At 58.8% G+C, this 26,651-nt stretch overlaps 4 protein-coding genes across 5 annotated transcripts; 1 reads left to right on the forward strand and 3 right to left on the reverse strand.

Moving 5' to 3' along the window:
* The first annotated feature begins 264 nt into the window (after nt 1–264).
* On the forward strand, nt 265–4,617 carry TBX6 (T-box transcription factor 6). Its single transcript, XM_075528424.1, has 8 exons — nt 265–382; nt 468–702; nt 1,474–1,741; nt 1,836–1,982; nt 2,061–2,131; nt 3,584–3,657; nt 3,741–3,927; nt 4,005–4,617. The coding sequence occupies exons 1-8, from the start codon at nt 265–267 to the stop codon at nt 4,216–4,218; spliced, it is 1,314 nt and encodes a 437-aa protein (XP_075384539.1). The 3' UTR covers nt 4,219–4,617.
* A 342-nt stretch (nt 4,618–4,959) lies between these two features.
* PPP4C (protein phosphatase 4 catalytic subunit) lies at nt 4,960–12,921 on the reverse strand. Its single transcript, XM_075564716.1, has 9 exons — nt 12,783–12,921; nt 12,400–12,560; nt 8,453–8,504; nt 7,385–7,435; nt 7,144–7,245; nt 6,464–6,637; nt 6,248–6,374; nt 5,483–5,672; nt 4,960–5,389 (listed from the first exon to the last, which is right to left on the reverse strand). The coding sequence occupies exons 2-9, from the start codon at nt 12,495–12,497 to the stop codon at nt 5,260–5,262; spliced, it is 924 nt and encodes a 307-aa protein (XP_075420831.1). The 5' UTR covers nt 12,498–12,560; nt 12,783–12,921; the 3' UTR covers nt 4,960–5,259.
* Nucleotides 12,922–14,832: 1,911 nt separating this feature from the next.
* On the reverse strand, nt 14,833–19,704 carry ALDOA (aldolase, fructose-bisphosphate A). Of its 2 annotated transcripts, none has more exons than XM_075564719.1 (9): nt 19,584–19,704; nt 17,326–17,449; nt 17,029–17,240; nt 16,552–16,606; nt 16,249–16,409; nt 15,850–15,933; nt 15,585–15,759; nt 15,233–15,432; nt 14,833–15,139 (listed from the first exon to the last, which is right to left on the reverse strand). In XM_075564719.1, the coding sequence occupies exons 2-9, from the start codon at nt 17,435–17,437 to the stop codon at nt 15,044–15,046; spliced, it is 1,095 nt and encodes a 364-aa protein (XP_075420834.1). In that variant the 5' UTR covers nt 17,438–17,449; nt 19,584–19,704; the 3' UTR covers nt 14,833–15,043. The 2 variants fall into 2 exon arrangements, with proteins under 2 accessions (XP_075420834.1, XP_075420832.1); XM_075564717.1 differs by lacking the exon at nt 19,584–19,704 and adding an exon at nt 18,689–18,845.
* Nucleotides 19,705–19,843: 139 nt separating this feature from the next.
* Nucleotides 19,844–26,651, reverse strand: LOC142423209 (uncharacterized). Its single transcript, XM_075528425.1, has 5 exons — nt 26,557–26,651; nt 26,303–26,339; nt 25,135–25,278; nt 24,722–24,877; nt 19,844–20,628 (listed from the first exon to the last, which is right to left on the reverse strand). Exons 2-5 carry the CDS (start codon nt 26,306–26,308, stop codon nt 20,515–20,517), a joined length of 420 nt encoding a protein of 139 aa, XP_075384540.1. The 5' UTR covers nt 26,309–26,339; nt 26,557–26,651; the 3' UTR covers nt 19,844–20,514.

The raw sequence follows: 26,651 nt of genomic DNA on the forward strand, positions 1-26,651 counted from the left end.
GAGCAGGGGGTCGGTCGGGGCTAATGAAGGCGCCAAGGGGAGGGATGGAGAGGAGGGGAGGTTACCCAGGTATCCGGCCCCCTCTTGGACCCCTTCAAGGCCCTAAGGGTCTCCACCCCAGGCTAGCTCCAGGGCCCCACCGAGGGGAGGGGCTGTGATCTTGGGTCTGGAAGGGGCTGAGCAGCGAGCTATAAAGGGGGCATTTCCCAGCACTGGGGGGACTTTAGGCAGTGTGGCCTGAGGCCAGACTAGACTTCTCCTTCCATGTACCACCCACGGGAGTTGTACCCCTCCCTGGGGACCAGCTACCGCCTGGGCCCCCCGCAGCCTGGGGCCGACTCCAGCTTCCCGCCTGCCCTGGCCGAGGGCTACCGTTACCCTGGTGAGCATGGCGCCCAGCTCCTGGGGTAAGGACTGGGCGCATACACTAGCCCTTGGCTGGTTCCTCATCCTGTCCTCATCCCCAGATCTGGACACGCCCAAACTGGACTGCTTCCTCTCTGGACTTGAGGCTGCACCCCGCACCCTGGCCGCACCCCCGCCTCTGCCCCCTCACCCCCCAGTCCTGGGCACTGACCTGGCCGCCCCAGCTCCAGAGGCCCTTCACTCCCTCCCTGGGGTCAGCCTGAGCCTGGAGAACCGGGACCTGTGGAAGGAGTTCAACTCCGTGGGGACCGAGATGATCATCACCAAAGCCGGGAGGTGAGGGGCTGGCTGAGGTCAGAGGAACCAGGTGCCCCTGTGGGGGTCTTGGGGGGAAGCTGAGTCACGGGTGTCGGGACTAGGTTTGTGGGGCGGAATCTGATTGTGGCCTGGGGGGAGGGCTTACTCGGTGTCAAGGGACAAGAGCCAGTCTGTGGAGTTTGCGGCTGTGTTTAGGGAGTGATCTGTGGCCAGGGTCAGAGGTCAGTCTGGGCCAGGGTCAGGAAATCTGGCTGGGTCAGTCTGTGTGGCTGGAGGCAGGGGTCAGACTCTGGGGTCAGGGCCCACCAGGGCTCTCAAGAGCAGAGAACTATGCCCGGGGCCCGGGACCCGGGGTCCAGGATCAGGCTGAAGCACACAAGGGTCAGTGGGTGGCTTCTATCAGCCTGTCCTTCAGGAAGGTAAGGTCTGTCTCTGAAGAGGATTTGTTCAGCAGCTGCAGAGTCTGGGGTTGGGGACCAGGAGGCTCCTGGCAAGATTTCAGGGAGAAAAAAATGGTCACCAGAACTCTGTAATAGGTGTTTGAGGCAGTCAGGGGTCCTGGCTGAACTTGCTGAATCACCTCCTCTTTCTGTCCATTGTTCCCATGTAAAAAGGGGACCAGACATCTTTTTGGCTCTTAGCTGCTGCCCTCTGAACTCTACTTCTACCTCCTTCCAAGCTTCTCTGACAACGGGGGTGGGGGGCTGTTCCTCCACCCTCTCTGCTGGTGCTGGGCCCACCCTGACCAGTGGGGAGCTCCAGGCCTCTCTCACCCCCTCCTCTGCTCAGGCGCATGTTCCCGGCTTGCCGAGTGTCAGTCCTGGGACTGGACCCTGAGGCCCGCTACCTGTTCCTTCTGGATGTAGTCCCAGTGGACGGGGCCCGCTACCGCTGGCAGGGCCGGCGCTGGGAGCCCAGTGGCAAGGCTGAACCCCGCCTGCCAGACCGCGTCTACATTCACCCCGACTCGCCCGCCACTGGCGCCCACTGGATGCGGCAGCCTGTGTCATTCCACCGTGTCAAGCTCACCAATAGCACCCTGGACCCCCACGGCCACGTGAGGCCCAGGCTGGGACCCCAAGAAAGGGGAGGGCTGGGGGGGTGCTTGATGGGAGCCGAGACCAGCGTTCCTTGCTTTCCTTCCCTCTCAGCTGATCCTGCACTCAATGCACAAGTACCAGCCCCGCGTACACCTGGTGCGGGCCGCCCAGCTGTGCAGCCAGCACTGGGGGGGCGTCGCCTCCTTCCGCTTCCCGGAGACCACATTCATCTCTGTGACGGCTTACCAGAACCCTCGGGTGAGTGGCCCTCTTCCAGGGGTGGCTGCAGCTGGCCCAGGCTGCAGGCGCATTGACCCCCTGACCATGTGCCCCTAGATCACACAGCTGAAGATCGCCGCGAACCCCTTCGCCAAGGGTTTCCGGGAGAATGGCAGGAACTGTAAGAGGTAGGCATCGTTCTTGCGTTGGTTCCACAGATGTGGGCTAGTGGCCCACTCTGGGCTGACGCTGTGCTGGAAGCCGGCACAGGATGTTAAGTCAGGACCCCTAGGACGTCTGCCAAGTGAAGCAGCCTGGTGACGCTGTTGGGTGAGCATTGAGCAAGCGCTGGGCTGAGGCTCTCTGCTCCCGTGAAGGTGGATGGTTTCAGGAACCCGACATAGACAAGGTCTCTGACTTGGAAGCTATTCAATGGCAGTGGATTTGGTTGCTTTGGTTTAGAGGAGTTTGGTGGGAGAGAGTGGGGTCAGCACTGGGTGGCTAATCACAAGGTCGGCAGTTCAAACCTACCAGCCGAAAGTGCCGGAGAGAGAGGAAGCTGTCCGCTCCTCCTATGAAGATTGACAGTCGTGGAAGGCCTTTGGAGCCTTTCTCCTCTGCCCTCTAAGGTCAGCGTGAGTCCGCAGACTTGAAGGCAGTGCATCTGGGAATGTGCCTAACCCCAACTCAAATGTCGTGGAGTTGCTGCTGCTCATAGCAGCTCTGTAGGACAGGGTAGAACTGAACCATGAGTTCAGAGACTGTCACTCTTCGTGGGAGCAGTTTCGAACTGCCTACCTTGAAGATCACAGCCCAACACATCATCACTGCGCCAGGCACTGGAAACACATGGATGAAAACAAACCAAAGCCCCTGTCCTCCTGAACCTGATCGCCCTGTCCTAGTGGGCAGAGCAGAAAGCGAACGAGAAATCAATACTACACGATCAGGGATACGTTCCAAAGAGAAAAGATGCAAGGAAGGGAGATAAGATCTGAAGGGAGCAAGGGAGGAAATCCAGGGCTATTTGGGGAGAAAGCGTGCCACAGTGGAAACAGCACATGCAAAGGCCCTGGGGTGGGAGCCTTGCCTGCAATGTGGCTGCAGTGAGGGGCTGGAGAGCCGGTCAGCTGGACAGTAAAGGTCAGGAGACAAGGTCACCCTCAAGGCATCATTCACTCAACTCCGTGTACACTTGTCTCTGTGGTGGACAGTTATCGGGGAGGGTGTGTGGTGCCCCAGAGATCAGGCAGGATACGAAGAAGAGTTCAGCAGGTGACAGAAGCCAGAAGATTCCAGAGGCTCTGTATAGGCTGGCAAGTTAAGAGGGTCTGGAAGCAGCTAGTGTAGACGGAACAGGGGGCAGTTAGGTGGGAGTGGCTGGGGTCACACCAGCCAGGACTTGTCACTTGGGAAAGAGTCTCAGTGGATCCTAAAAGCAGCTCGAAACCACTGACGCTTCCAGCCAGGGGATTCACCCAGCTCTGCCACCTTCTGGGCGTCTCCCCAGCGTTCAGCAACTTCATCAGGAAAGTGGGCTTCATGGCACCTCCCTGATGAGGTCCCTGAGTGGGTGAAACACCTGCCCCTGATATGTGCTATTATTGCCACCATCATCATCATCATCGTCACTTCCCCAGGGAGCGAGATGCCCGTGTGAAAAGGAAACTCCGGGGCTCCGAGCCAGTTGCCACAAAGGCCTATGGGAGCGGAGGTGAGTGGGGTTACAGTGCCACCGGCGCCTGGCCAGCAGGTAGTACAGCTCTCTGATGCCCACCCTGCTCCTTGTCTCCCCAGAGGCCTCCGGTGGTCCCTGTGACTCCACGCTGGGCGGGGATGTCCGTGAGTCAGACCCGGAACAGGCTCCAGCTCCCCGAGAAGCTGCCCCGGCAGCCCCTGCCCCACACTGTGGTGGCCCCAGTGCTGAGGCCTACCTCCTGCACCCTGCCGCTTTCCATGGGGCTCCTGGTCACCTTCCAACCAGGTGAGTGAGACAGGGCAGGTACAGGCCTGGGGGTGGGCAGGTCCCTCACCCTGTTCTGATAGCTCTCTCCAATCCAGGAACCCCAACTTCTCTGAGACTCCAGACTCTGGGCGGCCAGCCCCCTATTCCGCTGGCTTTTTAGAGCTACAGCCCGGGCCAGGGGGCCCAGGGTACTCTGTGGCTCCACCCACGGCACCCTTTGCCCCCCCTTTTCTCCAGGGGGGCCCTTTCCCTATATCCTTCCCAGGGCCTGGGGGTTACCTGGATGTGGGTTCTAAACCCATGTATTGAGCCCCTGACACGCCCCCACCCCCCAACCTCTGGTTGGCTTCATCCCAAATGGCCAGTTCCCCTCCCCCAGCTTGGTAACCCCTCCCCCATGCCAAATGGCTGTCTTGGGCCTGTGCCCCCACCCCTCTTCACTTTGATTTTGCTCCCACCCCCCTCTGGCTTCAAAGCCCAGGCAGGGAAGCAGGGAGCACAGCTGGGCCAGCTTCCCCTTCCCAGCTCTCACCTGGGTGTGAATGGAGGTGGCTGGGCCTGGCCAAATGGGGCCTGGGGGCCCTCACACCCACCTCCTGGGCCTCACCCTTAGGCATAGGAGGGTTCTACCCACAAGCCACAGCTGATCTGTTCTCAGGACCAGAGTATTTTTGTTAATAAAACCTGACAGGCACCAGTGCTCTGGAAACGGGCTAATAAAGTGTTTGCCACTGGGTGGGGCTTGGTGCGCAATGGTTTTGTGGGGAGACCCAAGTCCCAATCTCGACTCTGTTGTGCCGCAGCCAATCCACTGGCCCTGGGTCTCGGTTTACTCTTCAGGAAAACTGGGGAATCCGAATCTTAGTTTGAGAATGGAGTCAGACTGCCTAATGACTTATACCCTGCCCTCCACGCCAGCTAAAGGCGGCCCCTGACCTGGTAGCCCTGGGCAAGCTGATTTACCTGGGCCCAGGACTAGGGCTTTGGGCCAGTCAGGGTCCTACTGCCCCCCTGCTGACACCTAGTCAAGCCTGTCACCGACCAGAAGAGTATTTTTCTTCTTTTATTAGAATTTTTTTCCAGTTTTTTTCTCAAAATTTTTATCTAAAAACAAAACAAAAAGAAAAAAAAAGGCAATTATTGGAAACTTCATGGTTAAAATTGGGAGAAGGAAGAGGGGCACGGAGCTGAGGCTCCGACCTCTCCTGAAAAGTCCTTGCCCTCACAGTGCCCTCTCGGTGGGAAGGGGAGAGCCGGGACGCCCCCATGCCCACCTCTGTCTGGGGGAGAGGACAAAGTCACAGTGGCCCGAGGGCCAGAGGAATTGGAGGGGGCAGGGGGCCGATGGAGTCACAGGAAGTAGTCCGCCACGGGCTTCTTGGAGGGGATGCCCCGGGTCTCCTGGGGGGCAGCCTCAAAAATGATGAAGTCTTTCTGGAGGTGTTCGTCCAACTCCAAGATGGCGGCCACGTTCCCACAGCTGGAGGCGGAAGGTGAAGCAGGATTTAAGGAGTGGGCCTGCCGAGCCCACCCCCAGAGCACCAGCCTGACCCCCCGGACCCAGCCAGCTCACCGGTAGCAGTAGTTGGGGGCTGACCACACGGTCAGCACGGTCTCATTGAAGTGCCACTTGTAACCTTCCATCACTAGCTGGTGGGCTCGGCAGATCATGTCGATGTCGTTGGCGGCGTTGAACTGGGCCACAACATCACTACCAAACAGGTAGCCAGCGCCACGGGGGCTCACGCCCCAGCCGGTTGTATCTGAGCAGATGGACATTAGAATGGGGGCGGGCTGCCTCAGGGGTTCTCCGGTGGCCCCTCTTAGGTGCTTATCCTACTCACCTCTGCAGGCCTGTGGGGCAAGGGCATGGGGCCTGCACCCCCTTCCGAGTCAGCCTGCCGCATCAGCTACTGGGAAGGCAGGTGCTCGGGAGTGACCGGAAGCACTCCCTGGAACAGACTGTTGGGCCAGCCTGGAGGCAGGACGCCCTGCTCGGGCCGAGAAACCTGGCTTGAATCCCTGGCTCTGTTCCAGACCAGCTGGGGAACCCCACAGAATCAAGAGTCCTCAGAGGCTCTCATGTGGAAGCCTGAGCTCTGGGGATGAGGCAGAGGGACCAGGGCCCTTTCACACTGAAGGAGCCGAGGGCTCTGTCTTACACACCCTCCTGAGCCATTGCGCACACTCGGACCCAGCCTGAGCACCAGGCACCCAGCTCCAGGCAGGGAGACCCAGCCCTGCTCCGCCTCACTCTCCGGACCCAATGGATGGCCTCCCCAGGGCCCCTCAGTCTGTTACACAGAGAGTAGAGAGCGACCCTTCTGCCTGCCCTCACCTTCAGGATCCGACCAGAGCAGGTCACACATGGGCCCGTCATGAGGCACCTCTTGTTTCCGGTCAATTGTCCGGATCTGGTCCAGGGTCTGGATGGAGGGGGAGAGACCCCCATGCACACAAAAGATCTGCAAGAAGGGAGGGGGTGAGCGAGGGGAGAACTAAGCCCAGGGTCTCCGTCATCCACCCCCCAGCCCCCCCGCCGGGCGCAGCGCACCTTGCCGTCGATGATGGCCGACAGGCTGAGGTAGTCGAAGATCTCAGTGCAGTAGCGCCACACAGTCACCGAGCCATACTTGCGCAGGCACTCATCATAGAAGCCGTAAACCTGGGTGATCTGGCGGCTCTCGTGGTTGCCCCGGATCAGGGTGATGCGGTCAGGATAGCGAACCTGGGGACAGCCACCAAGCCAGGGTGGAATGCAGGGCCCTGTCCCTGCTGCAGATCACCTCCTGGCTGCCACCTCCACCACTTCCTCCACATCATGAATCAGCCGACTGCCCGAACCATGGTATCTGCATCCCCGGCCAGCCGGCAGCCCTCCTTCAGAGGGATCAAGCGGACTCGGCCCCGCCACATGCCACCTCGCAGGGTCTTTCAACTGCCAGACACCGACCTAAGTCCCTAGCAAGACATTCAGGGCTGGCCCCTGGCCCCTCCCTCACCACCCCAGGTTCCAGCAGAGGCTCATCGGGTCCTGTTATCCACCCAGCTGTGAGCGATGACTCACCCCAGGAACAATTTGGACCTTGATGCCCTCCCCTGGAGTGTCATCCTGCTAATCCCATCGTCCATGGCCCCAAGGAGATGCCCCCCATCATGAGAGCCTGCTCTGGCCAGTCCCCCTCCAGCAGCCTGCACAGCCAAGGTCTGGGGCCCAGAAGTCCGGGCTCGTACCTTGAGCGCCAGCAGCAGGAGGAATGTCTCGACGCTGTAGAAGCCACGATCCACAAAGTCCCCCATGAAGAGGTAGTTGGTCTCAGGGACATCGCCACCCACCTTGTGGGGGAGGGGGAGGGAGAAAGAGGAGGTTTCCCTCGGTCCTAAGTCCGTTTTCCTGGTGGAGGGGTCCGTACCAGGCGCCACGCCCCCAGCTCCCACCTGGTCCCTTCACACTCTTATTTTCCTTGACACTCACTCTGAAAAGTTCCTTGAGGTCATAGAACTGTCCATGGATGTCGCCACAGACCTGGGAAGTGGGAGAGGGAAGTCAGAACTTGCACCCAGAGTTTTTCTTTCCAGGGGCTATTCTTCAAGGCGCCCCCACCCCCACCCCCTTCAGATTCCCATTGGTGTTATGGATTTAATCGTGCGCCCCTACCCCAAATACGGACTGTGAGCCCTAAAGCCCACGCGTGTCTGGGAGTCAGTCGTCGGGCGTGTGAGGGAGGAAGGCTGTGTCAGTGGAGGGTGTCTTCGCTGTTTCCGAGATTTAAAGGAGCAGCTTCAGCGAGAGGGGAGGAGAGATGGCGCAGCACTGAAGATCCCCAAGGGCCAAGGGAAGACAGGGACCTTCTCCCAGAGCCTGGGGTTGAGGGGGTGGACCTTGCCCTGGACCAGAGGCCAGCAAACTGCGGCCCCTTCGGTAGGTGCGTGTGGCTCTGAAGTAAACTGAAAAAACGTTTCACACGCTATCCATGTGATGATGGCCTCATTTGTTGGCAAAAATGCACGTGGCTCTTGAATATTGTTGAGACTTCCGTCTCAAGTCTGCCAACCCGTCTTAGCCATGCTCTGCATTTGGACTTTTAGCCTCTTAAACTGTGAGGAAAGGGATCCGTGTGTTATAGCTAACCACGTGTGGCGTGTCCGCTCCAGCAACAGAGAACTGGGACACTTGCCTATGCCTCTACTCCTCAGCAACAAAACCCACCGGCCCTCCTGCATGAACCTGTCTAGGGCCTCTGCACCTGCAGGCCGGAGTGAGAGCCTCGTCTCCCAAGCAACACTTGCCCCCTTCTCCTCCCGCTTCCCTCAAGGTCCCCAACACGAACTCATTCACAGGGGGCTACAGAAACACGTCAAACAGAACTCAGCAAGTCAGAAGTCCTTCGGTTCTGGCCCAAAGGATCCCCTACCAAATCAAAAGCCCCTCCCAGAACATCCGTTCTGGCGCTTTCGGGGTCCCAGGGAAGGAAGGTGGCCCTGGGGAACGCGCCAGGCTAGGGGGTATGTCCAAGTGTCCCTGCAGGGACAGGGTACTCACGGTGACCGGCGAGTCCACCCTCTGCACGTTGCTCTCCTCCACCAAGATCTCTCTGCGGACAGGAGAAGACCAGGGTCACCTTGACTGGGCCTGCCAGCCCCACTCCTGACCTTGTTGGTGCAGGGAGGGAGGGAGGACAGGGTGGTCCATGGCCCCAGGGCCAGCTGACCTGGCACCCACGGTGCCCTCAACCAAAAGGCTCAAGTCCAGGCTCCTGCTCCAGTGCTCACCCCCCTTCCAGACGGCCTGGGACTCTCTCTGCCAGCATCTGCTTCCATCCGTATACCCACCACCCATGAGTCCCTTTTCCTCTGCTCAAGATGGTCCCCCAGGCTGGCCTGCCACTGAGAGCCAGCCCTTCTGGGGCATTTACAGCCCTGCCCCAAGCATCATGGGCCCTTCTCCCAGGCGGCGACCTGAAGTCCCCTTGCAGTGCCCAGCCGCCCCCCTCTGACTTTTCCAGGAGCCACTAAAGGCTTCCTTCTCGTCGCAGTCCATCTCTACTTCAGTGAGCGCCACAAAGCTACCTGGGCAGTGGCCGACATCCACCTGAAGGTCAAGCCCATTTCCAGACCCCACCCGGAGAGCAGCAGCCTTGAACAGTCCCGCTCAAACCCTGCATGGGAGCCTGACACCGGTGACCCTCACCAGAAGAGCTACTCTCCAAAACAGGCACAGCTGTGAAGGTTCTCATAGCCCGCCAGCCTCCAGGAGGCTGCAGGACAGGTGGGGTGGGAATCCAGGCCTTTTATGGCATGCTCCTGATGAAGGGCCCAGGTGTTGGCCCAGCCTCCAGCTCCCTATGGCAAGGGACCCAGGGAACTAGAGGCCTGGCTTCCACCCTGCAGGGTGCTCTACGAGACAGAGGCAGAACAAGGAACGCTCAGAGAAGCTGTAACAGTGACTGCTAGCTGCACTCTCCCTGTCCTGCACCAAGGGTGGAAGTCCTTCCTGGTCACTGCGTACAGCGAGGGACCTTCCTGAGGAGTCTTTCACGCTCACCCAACAGGTCAAGGAAGCAAGGCTGAGACCAGAGCAGCAGAATCCCCGGGCAAAACCAGAATAGCCCAATTGGGACCCAGGAAGCCCAAGTTCCCAATAATTCCTGCCAGCACCCACTGGTCCCCAGCCTGAAACCCAGCAATACCATGTACAGGACTCTTGCTGTCTGAAAAACCTGTCCTCGTGCCAGTGGGGCCTCTGAAGATGAAGCCCACCTCGGTGACTTGCAGTACCCCCTCCCCCCGCCCTCGTGAATCCCACTGTGTCCAGACCTGGCCCTGCAGAATGGCCTGAGACCCAGAGTGACAGGACCTGATCGCGGGCCCAGTGCTCTCGGTGGGATTCCTGCTGAGGCAGGCCCAATCCCAAAGCTGCAGCCCCTGCCGTACGGACAGGTGGTCCAGCGCCCACTATCACCCGTACCAGCTAGGTGCTAGGACTGATTCTCCTTCAGACTAGACTAATGACAAGCTGCGGTCCAGTCTCCTAGCTCTGCTTCTGTTCCCAGGGGGCCGACCCTGCCACCTGGAAGGGCCCTAGCCTATCATGGCCTGTTTCAAGAACGAAACATCCCTGCCTGGCGTTCATGGTACAGGAGCACCAAGTCCTGGATCTAATCTTACCCCTCCCCCCTCACTCAAAGGCCTGGGGGAAACAGCTCCTCGGTCCCTCCTGTCAAGGCCACGGGGTGGCCACACGGAACGACTCTGCATAGCCACACCTGGCCATACCTCCCCAGCCCAGGTTAAAAAGACCATTTTCAGACAGCAATTGGATTAAGTTCCTAAAAATGCTGGTCCAGTCAGCTGGACTTCCTCCAAGTGGGGAAACATGGAGGAGTCGGCAACAGATGCTGAAAAAAAGGGGGAGCCTGGTCTTCACCATTCTCAGGCAGGCCCCTCTGGCTGCAGAGGACCCAGCTGTAGGGGGCGGGTGGCGGGTGGAGGCAAGGACGAGCACTAAGCCAGACAGCCATGGGTTCAGAGGCCAGCCATTCCTCACTGGGTGACCTCCAGTCAGGGCAAGTGGCTTCGTGGCTTCCACGGGTCAAGGCTCTCTGGTTCGGTAGAAAGAGCCAGTTATTCCAACTTTGCTGCGCGGGGGATGGGTGAAGGGGACTTATGCTCCTACCGGTGCAGAACCAGGCTATTGTTCCCACAAAGGAGTCCCAGGGCCCCGTGGTTAGCTATCCGGCTGCCAACCAGATGCTTGGTGCTTTGAGCAGATCAGCTCCTCTGAGGGAGACAGAGGTGGCAGTCTCCTTTCCCCACGACTTACAGCCTTGGGAGCCTTATGGGGCAGTTCTAGTGTCTGCTACGGCCACGTGAGTGAGAACCAAGGGCCATGCGGTTTGGCTGGCTTCTCCCACCATGCTCCAGCTTGATGGACATCACAGACCACAGTTCCCCTGAGGGGGCAGGCCATTAGTATCCTCACGCTGCCTGCTGCAGGACTTTCACTGACTCTACACCTGCTTAGAATGCCCGTGTTCTCTGGTCTTGTTCTGTCAGTTATCCAAATTATCTACATCTCTGCTTGATGACGTCAACTGATGTCACCGTTGCCCTTGTCCAACATAGAAGGAACACCTGACGCTTCCTGAACACTTCAATGGTGTCACCACCTTGTGCGGGGCGCCAACTCACTGAATCTTCAAAGCAGGGCTCCTCCCATGTTTAAGGAGGCGGGTGGTCCTGTGGGTCAGTGACACTGCTAGCCTGCTAGGTTGGTGGTTCCTGGAAGCCCCTTGGGTAAAAGACAACACTAGCTCCTTCCACAAAGATTCACCTTCTCAGGAATCCTATGTAGGATAGCTCTGAATTGGAATTGACTTGATGGCAGTGGGTGTGTTTTTTGTTTTGTTCTTCTCCCAGTTTGTCATTCCACTTTAGTCGTACTGGGCTATTGGCTGCAAGGCCAGCAATTCGAACCCACCAGCTGTTCTGAGGGAGAAAGAGGCTGTCAACTGGGAAACCCGCGATCCGATGGGGTGGCTATTTGTCAGAAGGGGTTTAGTGCCACAACGGATCCCCAGAAAGTTCAAAAATCACAAAACACAGGCAATGCACAGCAGAGCTCGGGTGCAAATCTAGAGCAACCACATTCTGAAGCCTGGGCTCTTCATAAGGACATCATCCTACTTCCCACTGGGTGTTGAGTTAGGTCTCCCTCTCTCTCTCAAAAAAAAAAAAAGCAAGCAAAAACTCCAATGCCATCGAGTCAATTCTGACCATAGACAACCTACAGGGCAGAGTAGAATTGCCCCCATAAGTTTCCATGACTGTAAATCTTTTTTTCGATGTGGTTTGGGTGAGACTGTAACTCTGTGGAAGTTTTCAGAATGCTTCATCTTTCACCCAAGGAGGAGCGGCTGGTTTCTAACTACTGACCTTGTGATTCACAGCCCAATACATAAGCACTGGGCAGCCAGGGCTCCCTGGGTCTCCCCTCTGAGCCCAGCTTAATTCGCTACTATCTCGTGGATTATCACACCAAACCCAAGTGAGTCTCCACCTACTTGCCGCAGGAGACTGGGACAGAGAGCTGGCGGCAGACTACACACCTCTCCCTGCCTGCTAACTTTCGACAGGAGATGCCTCGCCTGTGAAGCAGGTCTCACCTCCCTTTCAAGACGGTTGCTGAGAGTCAAACCGTTTCGTGAATGGCAGCGTTTAGCTCTGCCGCCCCGCCACTTTGACTTTGCTAAGCCCCTTCCTTATTCCAGCCATGCCCAGTCCAGCTCCTCCGTAGACAGATGGACAGTGTCGCTCATCATCGGAAACTTCCTATGGGTCTCCCCCAACAAGCTGGTGGCTCCAGGAGGGACGAAGGAGGAGAGGGGGTAATCTATCGGATCTGCCCCTCTGGGAAAACTTCCGGGACGGGACAGGTGAGAAAGAACCCCAGGGGCGGCCCGGGTTCCCCTGCCCGGTGGCCGCGCTCACCTGGCCTTGGCGCACAGGGCTTTGACTTCGCTCTCCTTGATGAGCTCGCAGCGCCGCAGTTGCTCGATTTGCCGGTCCAGGTCGCTGATCTCCGCCATGGCCCACCCCCCGGCGCGGTTAGAGCCGGGGCCACCGCCCCCTCCGCACCGCACAGGGGCCTCCTAGGGAGGGTGAAAACCCGCCGGCGATCGGGTCAGAACGTCCCCGGGCCGTGCCGGAGGGCAACTTGGTTCTGAGGCTGGCCCGCCCCCCACGCAGCCGCCCCTAACATCGGCCCCGGGGCCCCCAGCGTCCCACGGCCCTGGCCGCACCCCCGCTAACTCCCGTCGAACCCCGGGGGTCCCGCGCTAGGACGGTGGCCCAGAAGGGCCTTCGAGTATTACCGCCGCCGGGACTCCGATTCCGGCTCTCAGGGCGCCTGCCTCCCTCCTTCCTAGAGCTCTGGGCCGCCGCCGCCGTTTCTACTTCCGGCCCCGCCGGGGAAGCAAAGGGAATCCACTTCCGGCGCACACCGGATGCAGCGTCATGCACACGCCCCTCCTGCTCGCCGCGCCCTGAGCCCCGCCTCCAAGCCCTGCAGGGACGGAGCTGAAGGAACCGGACGTGGGCCAAGTGCGGGCGGAAGCGAGTGCGGCTTTAGCGGGCCGGCGCGGGGAAGGCAGTTAAGACTTGAGGCCCTAATCCGGTCCCCCTGCCCTGTAACGTCATGTCACGTTTGTGCCCGTTTTCGTTTTAGTCGGACTGCCCCCCCCCTCCTTGAGGGATGGGGCTTTGGGTTTGCAGCCCCAGAGCTTGGCAGATAGGGCTACAGAAATGTGTTTAGTGATGGGAATCTCGGGACTGTCCCTCTTGGCCCGAAAAATGGTTGCCAGGGAGGATCTCCGGCGTGAAGAGCCCACCTGTCTTTCCTAAAGTGGCCCCCAGGGCCCACCTCTGTATCCTATAGTCTGCAGCCGGCTCCTTTTTAGAGGGAGTGGGTCAGAAAGGAACCCGCTCACAACAGGGCTGCCACGCCTGAGAAGCAAACCGCTTGCCTCACTTTCCTCCCCCTGAGCCACGCCTGGGTTCCAACTGCGGGCTTTCCCATTAGCAGCCTGAACCCTGGCACCACCCACGTGTTGACAGTTTGAGTGGGATCAAGGCTGAAATTTGAATCCAGCCAGTCAGTGCTCTTAATCCTGCCATGTACCTTTCTGGAAAAAATGAAAACCAAAGCCACTGCTATTGAGTCAATGCTGACTCAGTGACACCTTGGGCTGTAAGCCAGAAGGAAGATCAGTCTTTTTCCTCTAGGACGGTGGCCTAGAAGGGTCTTAAGAGTATTACCACCAACCATGCCCCAATTCGTCACCAGGACACCAGCTCGGCTCTGGAGCAAATGACTTTCCCCAAACTGGCACTTTTAAGTCCTCTGTCCCACAAGCCTCCTGGCTGCAGGTACAGAATGCTAGTGATCTTTAAGCAAAATTTCCATTCAGCCACTGGGCCTTTTAGTATTTTTCTTCAGCTTAACAGGTACATTTCCCAGAGGACTGAATGAGGTTAGGCTCAGAAGTGAGGCCAAAGTTGGAGGGCCACTAGGGGTGAGCTTGGTTTGAAGATACAGGCAGCAGATACCAATGTGCAGACAGAAAACCAAGTTTTTAAAACTCCTAGGAGGTCCTATGTGTCATTTCTACGAAGGAGTATAAAAGCCATAATTGTTTTTATGATACGGGGTAGTTCAGATTAGAGGGCCTTCACTGGAAGGGCTAGGGGTGAAAGAGGTAGGAGTGGCAGCAAGATCAGTAGGTTGCTTCCTGAGAAGGCAATCATCTTTCTGACAGCTGAAAGGCCCTGGTCTTACTCCTGTGGCCTAGTCTCAGTGATCAAGGGTTCAAGGGATGGCACAGGTTTCATGGACCACAGCAGCCACAGAGCTCTATTCTTACCTGGGTACCTGGATCCACAATGCTACACCTCTGTACAGTCACACTGTTGAGGGTAGAGGAGGATTCTAAATTCCCCAAAGGGGTTCCACAACTCAAAGACTAAACAGCTGACTCGACTCCCATCTCCTGGTAAACCAGGGAAGGGGGAAATGAAGCAGTCATCATTCTGGTGAGAAAGAGGACTGCCCTGGGTGAGGGAGCCCTACGTGGATGGGGAATCGGCGTGCCTACTCATCCACAGTATCGATTATCTTGCCTGGCTCCAAGCACTCCGGAAAGACCAACTTTTATCAACAGCTGTTTTTGTCATCTGGGAATTCTGGGCCTAAAAGTGAGGCTGAGTTTGTGGCCTTCCAAGACTTACAAACTGTGCACACACTCAACACTGAACTCAGATGCCGCTGGCAGAAGGGATGGAGCCATTACATGGCAGAAAGAGTCTCACAAGCTCTCGCGCTCCACCTTCCTCAGAGCCCCAAGTTCATATAAAACAGACACAGACTCCCCCTCAAACCGCTGTTTATTGGCCGTGAGCTGGAAAGGGCGATGGAGTTAGCATACACAGACAACACCGCACACCACTGTCACAAGAGCGACGAGAGTGAGAGGAAAGCGTGGCCTGGAGCCCAGGTGGTGTTCTCCCATCAAGAGGTGGGCATGGGAGGGGGCGGGGGGCCTGGAGTGTTGAGGGGGCAGCCTCACACCACCTCCATTTAGTAGGCGTGGTTAGAGACGAAGAGGGACTCGCTGGCTGCAGCCCCAGCTTGACCGCTTGGAGTGTACTTTCCTTGGCAGGCGAGGCTGTTGGCCTATGGGGGAAGGGGGTGGTGGAGTGAGAGGTGCTCTCCTTTCCCTGGAAGCCCATGCCCGGGCACCCTGCCCACCCCTTGCCCCAGCCTTACCAGGGCTCGCTTGATGTACTCCTCCTGGGCCGCCTTCAGGTTCTCCTTCTTGCCACCCCAGGCCTTCAGGGCAGAGGCCTGCAGGGCTCTCCCGTAGGAGAAGGTCAGGGCCCATGGCTTCAGCAGGGGGCACTTGTTGATGGCGTTGAGGTTGATGGACGCCTCCTCCTCACTCTGGCCTCCAGACAGGAAGGTGACTCCTGCAGAACAAATGAGGTGGGGCTATTGTCACGGGGCCCAGGAGCCTTGGTGGGAACCCCCAGCGCTGCTGCCCTGGAAACCAGCCCAAAGGGGGCATGCACTGGGAGTACAGCTCCTCCTCCTGCTGGCAGAGGGAGAGTGAAGGCCTCACCGGTAACAGCAGGGGGCACGGTGCGGCGCAGGGCGGTGACAGTTGCCATGGCAATCTCCTCATGGGAAAACTTCTGTGTGCAGGCATGGCCAGGGGTGACCATATTGGGCTTCAGCAAGGTGCCTTCCAGGTAGACGTGGTGGTCACTCAGGGCCTTGTAGACGGCAGCCAGCACCTAGGGCAAGGCAGGGTGGGCACAGGGATCACACATAGGGCTCCCCAGCTCAGCCCCCAGCACTGCCCGGTCACCGGGTTGGCCACCTACCTTCTCAGTGACATACTGGCAGCGCTTCAGGTCATGGTCACCATCGGGGAGGATCTCGGGCTCCACAATGGGCACAATGCCATTCTGCGGGTGAGGGAAGGGCAGCCGTGAGGCTTGCTGCCTGGAAGCCCCACTGGCCAAACTCTTTCTTCAAAGCCCTCAGCAGATGGCAGGAATCGCCCCCAGATCCACCCACACCATCCCTACCCTGTCCCTTGTGCCTCGGGGAGAAAGCCTTTCCAAGTGGCCTCAACAAGGCCAATCCTGGTACCCGACCTGGGCCTATGTGAGTGTCAGGGACAGCTGCCCCGAGGGAGGGAAGCATCCTGGCAGACTGGTGGCAGGCTAGCTGACATTCCGGAGGTGGGAGGAGGCCTGTGGGGGGACCTGCAGGCCCACCTGCTGGCAGATGCTGGCATAACGGGCCAGCACGTTGGCATTTTCCATGATGGCGAGGGCTGAAGGGGTATGTTCGCCAATCTTCAGCACACAGCGCCACTTGGCAAAGTCAGCGCCATCTTTCTTATACTGGGCACAGCGCTCAGACAGCCCGTCCAGCCCTAAAGAGGAGACAAAAGAGTGGGCGGGAGGGTGGGGTGGACCAGCATAGGCATACAAGGCACTCATTCACCTTCAGCGCCCAAGAGGGGTACCAACCTAGGCAGACTGAGTCAATGGGGGAAGGAGCCAAACAGTTCTCACCTTGGGTGGTGGTCTCGCCGTTCGTTCCTGCCAGGGGCACCACACCCTTGTCGACCTGTTGGGATGGGGAAGATGGGTGTGGGTGTTACACGTGAGAGGGATGTGCAGGGTCCTTCCCCCCCTGGCAGCCCATCTGAACCTCCCCTTCAGCCCTCAAGTAGCAGCTCGTGGCTTGCAGACGTTCTTTCAGCATCTGACGCCTGTGCGGTGGGCTACAGTGGATGCCCTGTGACGAAACACTAACCTGCCGGACTGTCTGCCAGGAGGCTGGGGCTCTGCCGCTTACTGACTTTGAATTCCCAAGCCTCGCGCTTCTCACCTCTCAAATACAATCAATGCCCCTCTCTCCGAACGCCACGGGGAAAACCTTGGATGGCAAGCTGGGCAGACACCACCCAAGGTGACTCGTGCTCCCAAGCCAATGTCACCCCCACCCCACTCCTTGGGGCTACCTTCCTGCATGTCCAGGCCCCTCACCTTGATGCCCACGATCCCGCCCTTGGATTTGATAACTTGGGGGAAGGGGCGCCCGTCGTCCGCCTTCTGGTACAGAGTCTCATGGAAGAGGATGACGCCCCCAATGCAGGGGTTCACCCGGTCATCAGCGGTCAGCAGCAGCTGGCGGTAGAAGCGGCGATTCTCTTCGGTGTTCTCGGTCCCAATGGACTGCAGCCGCTTGGCAATGCTTCCTACAGAAGGTCACGAGGGAACGGGGGCTTCAGCCTGGCGCCCCCAACCCTGGGCCCTCCCCATGGCTCAGTCTCCTGCCCGCACCGGTGGACTCATCCGCAGCCAGGATGCCCTTGCCCGGGGCCACAATGCGATGGGCAATGTCCGACAGCTCCTTCTTCTGCTCTGGGGTGAGCGCTGGGTATGGGTAGGGCATGGTGGCAAGTTCCTGGGTACAGGAGGACAGGAGAATCGGTCAGCTACATCTTTCCAGAGCCAAACGGCAGGGGCCCTGGCCTGGAGGCTAGGGCAAATGCTCCCTACCTCCCCTGTCCCATAGCCGGCTGGCCCCGAGCCACTTCCTGGCCCAACTCTCCTTTCTACCCAGCTTCCTCAGGCTCAGCCTGCCTCGTGTACCTTTCCTAACTCTTGCTGGGTGTTGCCCAGCTGAGGGCGGGGCTGTGCACGGGTGTCTGGGCTATAGGAAAAGGCCAGAGCCCAGGACAGGTGGGTCATGTAGAAGCTGGACCCTTGTGGCTTGCGACTTGCCATGGGGTCACTTTGCCTAGAAGCAAAACCAAACCGGAGTAGTTTAGAATTAAAAGGTCGCGTGGAGGGCAGAGAGCCCAACCTCAACAGAAAAGGCTCAGAAGAGGGGAGGGGGCGCAGGGGCATCTCTGGGTTCCAAGCCAGACCTGAGACTAGAACCCAGATGCTGACTGCCATGTGTGTGCTCCTTCCACCCACCCTACCTCCCACAGTAGGCTCAGGCTCACAGGCCTCAAGGACATCCCAAGGTCAGGGGCCCTTGGCTGCCCCCCCCCACCCTCAGTTAGGGAGAAGGTGGTAGGGTGTTGGGAAGGGGAGGCCCACGAAAGAACAGCTGCGCTGGCAGCCCCAAGGTGGAAGGAAGGGTAAAGTGGGGCGCTCACGGTCCACACAGGGAAGGAAACGGAGGAGCGGCAAGCGCCCCACCCCTTCTCCTTGTGCCCGTTTGCTCCCACAAACCGCACCCGATGTTCGGGGCGCAGAATCAAGACCCCCAGATAAGGAAGGCCCAGGAAGTATTCACGCGGAAACGCACGCTTACACAGCCAAGGGGTTCCAGAGGCACCCCCCTCCCAGGAAGGGAACCCCGGCTAGCTGGGAGGAGCGCCCCAGAAAACACAGAAGGGCCCGCGTCCGCCCCGGCGGTCTCGGCAGCAGCAGAGGGGCCATAATCCTTTGCACCTGGGGTCCCCGCAGGAGCAGGGGGCAATGCGCCCTCCGACTTTTCCTGCCGCCTCCACCCACGCCATGACTCAACGTGGAGGCCGCGGCATTGCGCAGCAAACTCGGGGTGCTGACGATGGGGAGGGGAGGCTGGGAGCCGGAATAAGGGATGTGGGGGCTCTAGCCGAAGCCCACCCCACCCAGTAGCCTTCTCCGCTGTTTCCGATCTGGTCCTGGCGCGGGAAGGATGGCTCACCTGACACCAGAGAGCGGCTGCGGCGGTGGCAGGGGGAAGTGAGCCAGCGAGCGTCCCCAGCACCCGGGTTCTGAGCTGCGTTCCAAGAGGAACGCCGCCTATTCAGCTCCCGTGGGGGCGGTGGGGGGGGCGAGGGAGGCAGGGAGGCGGTCCCTGGCCCTTTAAAGGCACTGCACCATCCACTGCCGGGTCCTTTCCTTTGCAGGGCGGGGCGGCGCGGCGCACGGCGCCCAATGGCAGGCGGGGGATTCGGGAAAGGCCGCCCTCCCACCCCCCCACCCTCGAGGCAAAGCAGAGAGGCGGGGCTGGGAGGGGACCAGGCGACGAGAACGACCCCCTCCCCCCCCCTAGGACGTGACTAGGGCCACATCCTGCGGGTCGCCAGGCCCGCCCTCCCCCTCTCCTTCACGCCTGGCGCGCTCCGGGGCGCCGTGACTCAGCCGGATCTGGGGGCAGCGGGGAAGGTGGAGGCGGGGTGTCGGCAGCGCCACGCTCCAGCCAGAGCGCGGGCAGCGGGCATCCCACCGGACCCGAGCCTCGGGGCCTGGCGGCTACTGCTGGCTCTCCCAGAGCATCCGGGCCGTCCCCTCCGGGTTGCTCCAGCCCCGGCGGGAGAAGGGCAAGGCCGGTGGGTGTCGGCTGCGGGGAGGGCGGGGAGGGCGAGCGGCCCGCCCGCCGGCAGCCTCCGGAAAGCCCTGCGCAGGTCGCCGCGCAGCCCCGGACAGGCTCCGGCAAGTTTCCCCAGAAATGCGGCACCTCTCCCTGGATTTGACTTCCCGCTCCAAAATAAAACTGTCTCCCGGCTGATGCTCCCAGATAATTCCTGAGCTTACCGGCCAGGCCTAGCCCTGCCCTGGCCCCCCAGCTAGGCTCCCCTCCCCAGCGCACGGCCCACCTTCCTGGAGGCTGAAAGAAGCGGCAGCCGGTGGAATCAGCAGCGAGCGAGTGCGCCAGTCCGGCCACAGGGCTGGGTTATAAGGCCGATTTCCCCTCCCCCTGCCAGTAGCCCGACCTTCTCAGGTGACCCCTGCCCTTTTCCCGCCACGGGCCCACCGGCAGCGGCCTATATTTAGGGAAATTTGAACCCCCTGGCATTCATGCCAGCACAGGGCCCCAAGTGTGAGGGGGGGGGGCCCACAGACTTGCCCTGGAGAGGTGGGGGGCTGGAAAGGGATGGACGCTCATTCACCAGCCCAGCAGAGGTGCAGGCTTCTTGAGAAATCCAGAATGGGGCCCTACTGGTCAAGGCACACCCACACCCACCCCCGCACCTTGGGGTGGGGATCTGTGGAGATGGGTGAGGGCACTTAGAAGGGGATGTCCCATCCTTCCACCCAGTGGCCCCAGGGATGAGCTCCTTCACCCCTGGATAGGGCCAGTTGTGACCTCCAAAGCCTACTTCTCTGGAGGCAGAGAGGTGACAGTAACTAAGAGTCCCTCCACAGAGATGGGGGGTGGAGGGGACCCCCATGTCCTGATGCTTTGGGTCCAAGTTCCTCCCCTAATGTGGTGTGCCATGTCCCCCATGCCCACCTTCAAGTCCAGACGGCTTCCTGGGAGAATCGAGGAGGGCAGCAGTACATGCCAGAGCACTAGACCTTCTCTCAGCTCTGCAAAGGGGCTGCTGTCCAGCTACCCCAGGGCACACCAAGGCTGGCCCTGCAGGGAAGCAGACCCTCCACTGCTGGTTCACAAGCCACCGGTGAGCTGGGCAAGCCATTGGTGGTCCCAGTGGCTTGGGGATAGGTGTCCTCAGGCCCCATAGGAAAGAAGGCACGTGGGTCCTGGGGGCTGGCCATTCCCAAAAGGGAAGGGGCCCTGGGTCCTCATCGGAGCTTGATCTCAAAGCAGAGGCAGTTGAGGCTCTGGCAGTCAGGAAGTTGGCACGCACAGGCACAGTCACAGAGTGGGCAGCAGTGGGGACAGCGAGGGGCCCAACCCTAGGAGAGAAGAGAGGGATGAGTGAACTGGGCAGGTGGGGGGGGGGGCACCAGCGCTTCCTCATGCTGCCTTTTCTGGGGGAGGGGGAAGGCAGAGGAGAACAGGGAGGTTTAGAACAAACTTGTTGCCCATGGAATGGAGGGTACCACTGCTCTGAGATCAAAGCAGTTCCCTGGGCTGTCGGGAAAACAGCAACACAAGACAATGCTGAACTAAGTGCATGAGCTGGGAGCAGTGTTCCTGGGGGGGGGGGCCTCCTGCCTCCCATTTTATGGGCCAAGAGACTTAATGGCCTGAGACCTAGGTCCCCCACCAGAATTGGGATCCCCAATTTCTAGCTCAAAGATACATGTGAGCCTATTTGCCATTCATCATGCTTCCCAGCCCACACACAGTTCTGAGGGCCTCCTCGGGGCAAGGCACAGGTGGTCTTCATAAATGATTGAGAACAAGCGGTTCAGATTTTGTTTTGAAAAGGGTCATTTTCATAGTAAACTCTTAAAGAGAGAGAGCTATTTTCCTTATCAGAACCCTGAGGGATGGGCCTCTCTTTACAATGCGGTAAGTAAAGTAAAAAGGCTCAGATTGGGGATCAACAGGCCCAAAGGGGCATGATTAAGGAAGGAAGCTGGGATGGGCCAGGCCTGCCTGCTTCCAGCCCTGAGAGTCCCCGGGCTCCCTACCCTGACCCCTAAGACCAAGGAGTTAAACTTCTTCCTGGGTTTGCAGGGGGAGAGGCGGTCCATCTCTGCCGAGCGAGCTCACACATAACCTCATGTGGAATGAATGGCTGAGTCCAAGTTGAGCATCTCCCCTTCTTGGGACAAAGAGGGCTTCTCTGTTTCGGGGAGACACACAAGGTCTGTCTCTTGGGGAACAGGTACAGCAAGTTCTGAGCCAGAAAGTACTGGCCCACTCCAGCCGGGGTTGATCAGCGGCTGCTTAAGGCATGGACAGGCGTCCGTCCAGCCAAGTGCCTCCAGCGAGACACACCCAGGGTGGCAATGGAACAGAAGGCTGGATCCCCAGCCAGAGGCAGAGCTGGTGAAAGTCACAGATGCACAACTCAAGCAGAGACCAGGCCAAGCCAGGAATAGGGAAATGACCTTTCAAACAGCTGAGGTTTTGGGGGTACAGTGTCGGATGACTAGTGGGATCAGATATCACCAGAGGCTCCAGTGAGGGACAGGGCCTGGCCGTCCATGGGGGAGGAGGGTCTGAACTGGGCGGGTGCCATTGCCATCAGGACTGCCTCTCAGAGAAGTTCGAAGGGTCACAGTGTTGGCAAGGACAGCCGAGCGGCTGCTTCGCGGTGGAAGAGGGTCTGGCTCTGAGTGTCTCTGGGAAGGTACCGTCAGAGGCTCTGATGGCCGTGGCCAGGTTTTTAGGGACCACACCACCACTCTGGGTGCAGAGCTGGTAGCTACTCTCGTCTTACAGCAGGTACTAAAAAGGGCTGAGAGTCGTTAATAACTGGCTAATGACTTTCTCCTCTCATAAAAGCAGCTATGTGGCTTCTCCGGGAAGAATCTGCTGTTTAAGTACATTAAACAAGGACACTGCAGGATGGACTCTTAACCCTTTCGCTTCTCTCGGCTCTGCCTTTTCATCTCGCTGGGAATTGTTTCATTTGGCTGCCGTGGGGCCAGCCATGGTTGCACGGCCTAGAGCTTGGGCCCCGGGGTCAGTCAGATGTGGCTTGCCCTTCTTGCTGGGCTTGGAAATTCTGCTGCACCCATCTTCTTGTAAGGGAACAAAGAGAACACCTCCTCCGTTCATAGGGTTATTATTATGGGAAAATGGGAAGAACTGGGCATGGTGCCTGCCAGTGGGTGGACCCTCCATCATCAAAGAGCTATTGCCGTTATCCGTTATCCGAGCTCGTGGACTTCCCTGTAGCAGTCCCTAACCCTGGGGTGCAAGGGACCACCTGAGGGAATCTTCAAAGTGCACCCCTTGCAGTCTCATCCCAGACCTGCTGCATGGGGTGTGCTAGGTGCCTGGATTTCTTATCCAGTCCCCTAGCTGCTTGCTGTCCCATCAGGTCCTCCGAGGGTCTGTTCAGGGCTGGGAACTTATCTTGGCAGCAACATGCCTCAACACTGACTCCCTGAGTCCGTGGGGAGTAAGTTCAGGAACGAGAGAAGGGGAGGAGGGAGCCCAGGGCTTGTGAGCTGGACGGCCACCATTGTCAACATGGGCCTGGGTTTGGGGACCTCTGAAACAATCCCCCAAGTTTGGGAAAACTTAGTGGCTTCTGTAAGAAAACAGGATGGTGGGCTTTGGACCCTGTTGAAGCCACAGTGGCACTGCTTCATCCTCTAGGTGTTCGAGACTCACCCTGGCCGGAGAGGGTTAGCTCTGGAGGGGAAGGTGGAAGAGGCCAGTGGGCTTCCTCCAGGGCACCTCTCTCAAGGGGAGGATGAGGTGGACCCGGCTTTTCACTCCCTCTGGGCAGCCAGGTGGCTTCTCTGGAAGGAGTCTGCTGTTCACGTGCATGAGACAAGGGCTCCCCAAGATGCTAACCCCTTTTAGGTACTCCCAGGACAGGGCTAGGGCATCCTCTTTGAACTGAACATTTCCTGTAAGATACAAATCAGAGGCTCCGCCTCCTTCCCCTGACCCTTGTGACCAAAGCCCTGTGCACAGCTATGTGCGAGAAAGTCCAAAGCAGAAAGTTTCAGACGAGTTACTTGCCTCATAATTTATTTGGAAACTCTTCAGCAGCTCTCTGGGATTTGCAATGACCAGAGTTACTCTGAGTCACCAATCTGCTGAGACGTGGTCTTGCGACCTCACCCTTCTCTCCCTGGCTTTCAAGGTTACTGCTTCAGAGGGCAGGAGCATGGCTGTCTAAATCCCAGAGCCCATAATTACTGCCCAGGAAGAGGGTCGATGCCACCGGACAGCGGCTTTATGCCCACAAATTCGAAACTGGCCGCCTGCGAGGCAGACATTTATGGCCGAGGCTTCCGTTTCTATGAAAGCTACAAAGCCCTGGGCTAAGGCAGGCTCTCTTGTGTGGCACTCAGTTCCCTTTGCCATTTCCTTCCTCGGCCTCTCTAAAGATGCCTGCCGCCTCCGGTCACTACACCTCATGACAACGTCTATGGGACAAGCCTAGAGAGGGGGGCCCCGGAAGTAACAGCAAACTTTAAAAGGTGAGTTGCAGTTGATGAGGAAGCCATCGGTGGTACTGGCCCCATTTTTGCCCAAGAATAATGAAAAGCAGTAGTTGCCTATGCTGTATGCCCAAGACGCGCATCAAATCACATGGCATCAAATCGCATCGCGCCGCGGTGGGGCGTGAGGGCTGAGTGAGAAACGGACTCGGCCTTTCTCTGCATGTCTAGCACGCATATTTTGTATCATCAGAAAAGAAATCCTGGTAGCCTAGTGAAGTACTGCTAAAATAACCGAGCCTGTGAAGTGTTTAAGAGCCCTGGGGGCATCATGGTTACTAGTTGGACTGCTCTCCCCAAGGTCAGCAGTTCAAAACTGCAGGAGAACAAGGTAGCTTTCCACCGCCTTAAAGAGTTGCAGTCTGGGAAACCCACAGGGGCAGTTAGTTCTACCCTGTCCCGTACGGTTGCCCTTGGGTCGGCATGACTAGATGGCAGTGAGTGTGGGTTTAGATTTTGGTTTGGGTCAAGTGTTTGGCAAAGAACACTCACTTGATACTTGAAGAAAAAAAAAAAGAACACTCACTCACCCAGCTCTGGGGTGGGCTACGCTGTTCCCTGCCTGGAAGCGCCCGCTGATAATGGGTGCTGGACTTTACATTCCCCCCCTTGCTCCAGTGGGGCACGATGTCCTTCCAGTAGCTGGGCTTTCTACCCCCATAAACACCCAGAGGGGGTCGCTATGAGCCAGCATTAACTGCTGCCATCCTCAGAAGACTCTGGGACGCTATGAGCCCCATCTCCCCCTGACCCAATGCTTGGAACTGTCAACACCTGGCCTCAGGTGGGTGTTCACTCATAAACTGTTGTTGAATGAATCAGTGAATACACAGCTAAAACCCAGATCAGAGGCTCGGTGGGACCGGGAGAGGGGTGGAGGGGCGGGTGGGGGGGTGGGAAGGGCACTCACAGCTTCGGTGGGCTGAGGGCAGCAGGCATCCAAGTAGCCGGCTGGGTTAGGCAGAGGGAAGTTGCAGGCTTCGGCGCAGGCCCAGCAGCAGTCCTGGGGCCCAGAGGCACCGCTGTTCCTGCAGGGGGAGCTGCAGTCTGTGCAGCAGCCTTGGGCCTAAGAGAGGGGGCCAGGAGCCAGGTGGAGGCAGGGAAGACTCTTGGTTTGGGGGAGAGAGGGGTTAGGTGGTGGTGTGGCTAGGGACAGGAAAGGAGAGACCCTCTGATCCCAGGAAAGGGATCGATGGGAGGTCTCATCTGCAAAGCTGTTTTTGGATAAGAATGCAGGGGTGGGGTAGGGGTGATAGGAATGATGGGGGTGGCGGCCCTCCAACCCCAATGACCATCTTTTTTATTCCTGACCAGGCCTCTCACCAGCAGGCAGTGCCTAATCAGAAGGATGAGGCCCAGCAGCATCAAATAGACGCCCACAGCGATGAAGACGATGGCAGGGATGGGGAGGAGCAGGTTAGGGCTGCTGACCGGAGCCGGGGCTGGATCCCAAGTGCTAGAGGAGGCCTGAGTGAGCACAGGTGGAAGGGATGACAAGGAGGCGGGGCGGGAGGCAGGAACACAGGAAGGGCAGGGAGGTGGCTGGGAGAAGGGGGAAGAACAAGCGGGGTTGGGGGCACAGTGGTGCTCACAGCTGGACTGGCTACCTTGTTATCAAACCTGCCCTATTTCAGCACCTTCAGGAGCGCTCTAGACTTTGCTCAGACTTATTGCCCTAACTTTCAGAATCTCTCTAACTCCACTCTACAGAGCACTCTGCTGCTAACCAAAAGTTGGACCTTTTGAACCCACCAGCCACACCTCCGGAGAAAGTGAGGGGGATGGGGGCCACCTGCTTCTATAAGGATCTCAGCCTTGGAAACAACGTGGGGCAGTTCTTTGTCCTATAGGGTCCATAGGAGATGCACTGTCTGGACCGCTATGAGTTTGGTTTGCAGTTGGGGCTCTCTCGCTACACCAACTGCCTTTGCATGCACACCTCTCTTTTCCTTACCCATCCATGGCTCCTACAGACTACTCCGTCTACACGTCTTTAAATACAAAACCTTTCATCTGGCCCTCCACCCCCGCAAGGAAAAACTCACTGCCAGCGAGTTATGGCTGACCCAAGAACCCTATGGAACAGAGTGGAACTTTTCCTGTGGGTCTTCAAGACTGTTTAACTCTTCATGGGAGCAGAAAATCAACTCCTCCCGCGGAGTAGCTGGTAGCTTCGCCACCGTTCCCTAAATACCTCGTGTGTGTGTACACACACACACACACACACACACACACACACACACACACACACACACACACACACACACACACACACACACACAGAGCCTCGGCCCCTCCCCTGGTTTACTGGGCCAACTCCTGCACATCATCCTGCCTGGGGCCCCTCCTCTGGGTGGTCCATCCCTCGAAATCTCTAAACCTGCGCTGGGAGGGTCTCCGCTGGGTAAAGGGGCCCCCTCCCCAGTCCAGGGGCTCGAAGCTGGCAGCGTCGGGGAGGGGCAGCACCGGGCGGGGAAGCAGCGGGACTCACGTCCATGGGTCGGGGGCGGCGCCTGTCCGTCCCGGAGCTGCAGTGGGAACAGGAGCCGGACCTCAGAGGCTGGGAGGGGCTTGGAACTGGAGCGCCCACCATTTCTCCCGCGGGAGAGGGAGGCTGGGTGAGGGCCCCAGGTGCAGGGGGTGGGGGTCGGTCCCAGGGTTCGCGGGCGGCCCCGCCCCGCCCAGGCCCCCATCCTTCCGGGGCCCCCACGCCTCGGGCTCCCTGCGCCCACCCGTCTCCATCACCTGCACCCTTGGGGCCCGCAGTCAGTGCCCAGACTCTGTGTCGCGACGGTCTGCGCGGCCTTGGCGGCAAAGCTGCCCGGGTTTCGGCTCCCCGT

Source organism: Tenrec ecaudatus, chromosome 12, assembly GCF_050624435.1.
Source record: "Tenrec ecaudatus isolate mTenEca1 chromosome 12, mTenEca1.hap1, whole genome shotgun sequence".
In the NCBI taxonomy this organism is placed as follows: Eukaryota; Metazoa; Chordata; class Mammalia; order Afrosoricida; family Tenrecidae; genus Tenrec; species Tenrec ecaudatus.

Coding starts and splice junctions, on each gene's coding strand:
- TBX6 (XM_075528424.1), top strand. CDS start 265: ATGTACCACCCACGGGAGTTGTACCCCTCCCTGGGGACCAGCTACCGC. Junction 1,983..2,060: donor CGGCTTACCAGAACCCTCGG/GTGAGTGGCCCT, acceptor ATGTGCCCCTAG/ATCACACAGCTGAAGATCGC. Junction 2,132..3,583: donor AATGGCAGGAACTGTAAGAG/GTAGGCATCGTT, acceptor TCACTTCCCCAG/GGAGCGAGATGCCCGTGTGA.
- PPP4C (XM_075564716.1), bottom strand. CDS start 12,497: ATGGCGGAGATCAGCGACCTGGACCGGCAAATCGAGCAACTGCGGCGC. Junction 7,246..7,384: donor ACCTCAAGGAACTTTTCAGA/GTGAGTGTCAAG, acceptor CTCCCCCACAAG/GTGGGTGGCGATGTCCCTGA. Junction 5,390..5,482: donor GCCCCCAACTACTGCTACCG/GTGAGCTGGCTG, acceptor TTCCGCCTCCAG/CTGTGGGAACGTGGCCGCCA.
- ALDOA (XM_075564719.1), bottom strand. CDS start 17,437: ATGCCCTACCCATACCCAGCGCTCACCCCAGAGCAGAAGAAGGAGCTG. Junction 17,241..17,325: donor GGCTGCGGATGAGTCCACCG/GTGCGGGCAGGA, acceptor GACCTTCTGTAG/GAAGCATTGCCAAGCGGCTG. Junction 15,760..15,849: donor GCCAGTATGTCACTGAGAAG/GTAGGTGGCCAA, acceptor GCCTTGCCCTAG/GTGCTGGCTGCCGTCTACAA.
- LOC142423209 (XM_075528425.1), bottom strand. Junction 24,878..25,134: donor TGATTAGGCACTGCCTGCTG/GTGAGAGGCCTG, acceptor CCCCTCTCTTAG/GCCCAAGGCTGCTGCACAGA. Junction 20,629..24,721: donor GCCCTCAGCCCACCGAAGCT/GTGAGTGCCCTT, acceptor CTTCTCTCCTAG/GGTTGGGCCCCTCGCTGTCC.